Source organism: Homarus americanus, unplaced genomic scaffold, assembly GCF_018991925.1.
Source record: "Homarus americanus isolate GMGI-L3 unplaced genomic scaffold, GMGI_Hamer_2.0 scaffold18692, whole genome shotgun sequence".
NCBI classification, from domain to species: Eukaryota; Metazoa; Arthropoda; class Malacostraca; order Decapoda; family Nephropidae; genus Homarus; species Homarus americanus.
In genome coordinates this window covers 36,501-42,500 of record NW_024738517.1, presented here as the reverse complement: position 1 = coordinate 42,500, position 6,000 = coordinate 36,501, and the positions used below count along the sequence as shown (strand labels likewise).

Genomic DNA, 6,000 nt, shown 5'->3' with positions numbered 1-6,000 from the left:
ATGTTTGCTTATTATACATCCACATTGTTAATTATCCTACCTGGAACTTTACCTGTCAGTCTCATTACATATATATACACACACAGGTAAACTTAGATTATATAAATACCTTAAGAAAAGATTTGGAATAAATAAACAAAAATGGTTTCAGTCACATCCATGTTTATTATATACGAACAACAACATTACAATTTGTGTGTCTGAGACTATAGTGGTGACCTGGAGAGAGGGGTCTTACAGGTCTCGCACAGGTACTTACATGACCTGGAGAGAGGGGTCTTACAGGTCTCGGACAGGTACTTACATGACCTAGAGAGAGGGGTCTTACAGGTCTCACACAGGTACAAACATGACCTGGTCTCCGGTTAAATTTTCATTCTTTGTGTGGGGTTTAGCGATACCTATCATCCAGGTCACTAACACAGGTCACGGTAGGGTTTTCCTTTGCCTCTCGGGTCACTAACAGAGGTCACAGGTGCACCATTATCTGTCGGGTCATCAATATAAAACACAGATGCACCATTACCTGTCGGGTTACCAGTACTGGTCACAGGTGCACCATTATCTGTCGAGTCACCAATATAGATCACAGGTGCACAATTACCTATCGGGTCACCAACACAGAAAACAGGTGCACCATTACCTGTCGGGTCAACAACATAGGTCATAGGTTCATCATCAAGTGACCCAGCTCAGGAAGAAGGAGGTGAACATGAGACATAGGTCAGCGTCTGTTCATCACCTCCCACAATATATATATACAGTATTCGCCACTGTCCTTCCCTCGTGTATAAAATATAGTCTGTCTATATATATCCTTGACCACAAAACATCGCCAGCACGAGCAGTAGGCTAGACGGCGCCTGGAGTTTTTCTTCCGTTTCTAACAATGACACGTTTATGGAAGCGACAGCAATAAAATGTTCGCTCACCTGCTGCCTACACTGGCGTTCTTTTATGGCAAGTGTATTATTTTTCCCTGTCGCCTGGAGAGTAGTGGCGGGGGAAGGTTGACACAGATAATAACAGTAGGGGGAGGGGAGAATTGGGGGAGGGGAGAATTGGGGAGGGGAGAATTGGGGAGGTGATTGTGGGCAGATTACATTAAAAAAACACTTTCTATATTCGAGGTTTTAAACTTGGTTCAGGTCTAACAAAATCGACTTATGTTTACACCTTAATAAAAAGAAAAATAAGCACAGTATCTCTATATCATACACATTTGAGCTCATCCACAACTTTATTGAAGACAGTTGGGGATGTTGTCTCTATTACAAGTTTAGGAAAATGGAAGGCACATTAAAGTCTTACATGAATACGTTATATGGTTCACCCACACCTGTTCATTTCCTCTCAGCTTCTAGGACCAGGTACCGTAGGACCTTCTGCCCCTTCCTCTCAGTGTTGGATACATCTGGGGTGTGGTCTTTAACGCAGGATACTTCAGGGATCTGGTCCTTAATGGAGGTTACCTCTAGGGTGTGGTCCTTTGTGCAGGATACTTCAGGGTTCTGGTCCTTAATGGAGGTTACCTCTTGGGTGTGGTCCTTTGTGCAGGATACTTCAGGGTTCTGGTCCTTAGCATAGGATACCTCTAGGGTGTGGTCCTTTGTGCAGGATACTTCAAGTATCTGGTCCTTAGCATAGGATACCTCTACAGTGTGATCGTTAGCGTAGGATACCGCTGAGGTGTTTTCCTTGTTATAGGATACTACTGGGGTGTAGTTCCTGCCAGGGGCGTGGCCGAGGTGGTCGTCCTGTCCTTGGGCCTGGCCGTGATTGTTTGTTGGTCCATGAGTGTTGGTGTGTTGGCTGGACGCCTCATTCCTCCCAGCCTTCTCGGAGGATGAGGGGTTGGAAGGTAAATAGTTAGGAGTGAAGAGGAAGAGGAGGGCGAGGAGGAGCGGGAGGGCGAGGGAGGGGCAGGTGTGGGCGTGGTTGTGTAAGGTAACGCCCACGGAGGTACCGTTCTTGTGGTGGATGGCTGCCGGGTGCTCGTCTGGCCGGAGATAAAGAAGAGTGTTACTGACAGAATGTTGTGGCACATGCAACCGTGACACTTCAACCACTCGGTATAACACGTAAATAATAGTGATACACAAGTAGTAACTTACTAGGTATAATATGAACCATAATGTGGTGAGGGTCGGCGTTGGCTGGTCTACAGGTGTATCTTCCGGCATCAGTGACGGTAGCTCGCTGTATGAGGAGCCTGGAGGAGGAGGTGGGCCCGTGTTCTGTGACCACCGTGATGCCGCCCCGGGGAGAGTCATATGATAGCAGCTGGGGGCAGGGAGATAAGGCTAAGTTAGGCCACTGAAGGTCTATGAAGATCGGTGAAGGTTAAGGTAGGTCAAAATAGGTCTAACAAGGTCATGGGAGTTTGAAGTAGATTAAACTAGGTCTCAGAAGGTCAGTGGAGGTTGAGGTAAGCGAAATTAGGTCTTAAGAAAGTCATTGAAAGTTAAGGTAGGTCAAAGTTGGTCTTAAGAAGGTCATTGAAGGTTGAGGTAGGTCAAACTAGGTCTAAGAAAGTCATGGGAGGTTAGTGTAGGTCAAAGTAGGTCTAAGAAGGTCATGGAATGTTAAAATAGGTCAAACTAGGTCTAAAGAGTCATAGGAGGTCATGGTAAGTTAAAGTAGGTCAAGAAAGGTCAAAGCTCGTCTTCTTAGGTCAAGGTAGGTCAAACTCCAACATTTACGACACAACAAAACTAATGAACAATAACACTTAAAAAGTTACTGTAACATAATTGAGCCTTTGTGAGACTTAAAAACTCTCACGTGACTCACACTGACTTTCTCAAAATTCGATGACTCACCTCCTCACGGTGACTGTTGCTGACTCTCACCTCTCTCACGGTGACTGTTGCTGACTCTCACCTCTCTCACGGTGACTGTTGCTGACTCTCACCTCTCCCAGGTAATCTCTGACCTCTTTACAAATGACTCCTCTCCTCTACCCAGAATGACAGGTGTTGCAGCTGACTCTGTGACTCACCTCACTCTCGTGGTACCAGAAGATGTAGGGTGGCGGCTCTGGACTGTGGTTGACGACACAGGTGAGGTTGATGGTGGAGCCCGAATTGATGTAGAGGTCAGGACCGCCCAGCACCCGGGTCTCTGGTTCTGACAGGAAGATAACACTCAGAGGAGGTTCTGATGATAATGGAATTTATTTGATGATGCTAAGACGACTTCTGACTACATGATAACGTGAGATGGAGTATTATAATAAGGCTTAGTTTATAGAGCATGATACTAACACACACACACACACACACACACACACATACACAGGTGGTCAGGGTATGATAGTAAAAGCAACGTGATAGAAGACCCGACACAATAATACCTTTACCGTCTCTGACCTGGCCGGGGATCGAACACACGTCTTGTAGATTCACAACTTCAGAGCGTTACCAATTTATCCACCACTTCCCTTCTTCACTATCTCCCCCTTTCCTACCCTCCCTCCCTCCTTCCTTCCCCTCTCTCCTCCCTCCCTCCCTACCCTCCCTCCCTCTTGTTTGATATTGTCTCGGTTATTGTGCTCGTTCATTACGGTGTCCTCGCTCTAACAACCACGCTTCTGCCAGCTTGATTGGCCAAGAGCCTCCGCGCTTTGATGGTCATAATAACCTATTGATGGTTATTTTAGGTTGTGGTTGGTGCTTGGTGCCTAATGTGGTTGTTGGTGTGGTTGTTGTGAGTGTTGATGGCTGTTGTGGTTAATGGTGGCTGCTGTGGTTGGTTTTTGGTGGGTTTTGTGGTTGTTGGTGGCTGTCATGGTTATTGGTGGCTGCTGTGGTTGTTAGTATGATTTTTGTGATTGTTGGTGGCTGTTTTGGTTGTTGGTGACTGTTGTGCTTGCTGTGGCTGCTGGTGGTTATTGATGATTGTTGTGATTTTTGTGGTTATTATGTTTGTTGTTATTGTTGGTGGTTGGTGTTGTTGTTAGTGGTCGGTGTGACTGTTGGTGGTTGTTGTGGTTGTTAATGTTTGATATAGTTTTTGGTGACTATTGTGGTTGTTGGTGGCTATTGTGGTTATTGGTGGTTGTTGGGGTGTTGGTAGCTGCTGTGGTGATTGATGGTTGTGTGTTGTGTTTGTCGTGTTTGTTGGTGGTTGGTGTGGTTGGTGGTGGTTGTTGTGGTTATTGGTGGCTACTGTGGTGATTGATGGTTGTTGTGGTGATTGGTGGTTGTGTATTGTGTTTGTCGTGTTTGTTGGTGGTTGGTGGTGGTTGGTGGTGGTTGTTGTGGTTGTTGGCGGCTACTGTGGTGATTGATGGAAGATAAATCAATTTATTTGAACCTCTAAAACCCTTTCACTCAAAATTGTCAAACCTTGTATGGATGACTGATTAAACTAATTGTTCTAAACTAGGTGCACTCTAAATCACTGGGTAGGTCTCATTTGAAGTATATAGACTTACACATTTTAGTCAAACATTTAAACTCTTTCTTGTCCATTTATTTGAAAATTTCTGATCAACTCCACAAGCTTTATCTATTTTCATTTTAACAGCTGCCTCAATTTTTGTTTCCAGAATTGGCATTTCGATCTTTATTTTATATTCATTTCTTACCTCAACTTTATCCTTATCATTGTATAGTTCTTCTAAGTATTCTGACCATCTTTCTTATTGTCGTTGCTTTTAATCATCCCAATCTATTTCTTTCTTTTTTTTCTGGTTCATTTATTTAATCTTTCTGTACATTTCCTTATAACTATACCTTCTGTTATCTTCCATCTCCTCGCTATTTGTAACCTGTCCGTATTATTTCACTTAACCCCAGAATGCCTCACTGCAGTCTTTCCATTTCTCAATAAATAATTACAACCTTATCAGCCTCATATACAGGAATGTCCTCCAATCTTTATTTTGTGTGTGTGTTCATTCTTAAACTTCCTTGCTAGTTCTCGGTGGCACACTACCCGTCAGCTCCTGAGGTAATGTGGTTGGACCTTTTGGTGACGATGATCCAACAGGAACGCCAGAATATCCTTTATTATGTCTGTACATCGTTGTTCAAGGGCAAGGGATGAAGTTAATGAGAATGGCTACCCAAACATTTTCTCATCAGAAGATTAATTATAGGAGAAGAAAAAGTTGGGAACGAACGATAGAGAGGTCGATTATACTTCACTCGGGTAAAGAACCAACACAGCAAAGTTACCTTAACTAAACCTAACCTAACCTAACTTAACCTAACCAAGCCAAACCTAACCAAACAAATCTTAGCCTAACTTAACCAAACTTAACCCAACCTAACCAAACACACCAAATTTAACCTGACACGGAACGGACATTCTAATCACAAATCACCAAAGACATGACACAACAACTATCAAAGAGCTGAACCAATCACATCACGAGAGAGTTGCTGTTAAGAGTCAAAACATCGAAATGGAAGAGTTTGGTTAAGTGGTGCCGTAGCTGACTGGTTACTGCTCGGGAAATAGCAATTAATCGTCAAGTGAGGTCGATCCTTAAAGCCAGGGTGAGTTTTCGTGTCATGTCGAGGTGTGGAGACGCACTATGTTGATATTGCTCTCTCTCTCTCTCTCTCTCTCTCTCTCTCTCTACAATATATACATCCACCTCTTTTTTTGTCCATGTAATTTTGTCCAAGGGGATTTTTTTTTGTGTACAAGGGAAAATTTTGTTCGAGGGGGGAATTTTGTCCGTAATAATTTCCTCCAGAGAGATTCCTTGTTTAGGGATTTGTGTCCAGAGAGATTATGTCCAGGAGGATGTTATATCCAAATAGATTGTGTCCAGGAGTGGGTTATGTCAAGATAGATTACGTGCAAGAGTAGTTACATCTTGATAAATTGTGTCCGCAAAGATTGTATCCAACGGTGAGTTATGTCCGACAGATTGTATCCAAGGGTGAGTTATGTCTGGATAGATTGTGTCCAGGACTGTGTTTCCTCTGCCCCAGACTGTCAACAGCAGCCACTAACTCAAACACCGCCTCTCCGATTTAAACA

At 43.8% G+C, this 6,000-nt stretch overlaps 1 protein-coding gene across 1 annotated transcript in view; it reads right to left on the bottom strand.

Annotated features, from left to right (window-relative positions):
- Nucleotides 1-145: 145 nt before the first annotated feature.
- The window catches only part of LOC121874055, a 28,725-nt gene continuing 22,870 nt past the window's right edge, over nt 146-6,000 (bottom strand). Inside the window, exons 5-7 of the mRNA XM_042377925.1 lie at nt 3,002-3,129; nt 2,115-2,283; nt 146-1,999 (exon numbers count right to left, since the gene is read on the bottom strand). Coding sequence (XP_042233859.1) covers nt 1,344-1,999; nt 2,115-2,283; nt 3,002-3,129 — 953 coding nt within the window. The 3' untranslated portion in view covers nt 146-1,343. The remainder of the gene's footprint in view (nt 2,000-2,114; nt 2,284-3,001; nt 3,130-6,000) is intronic.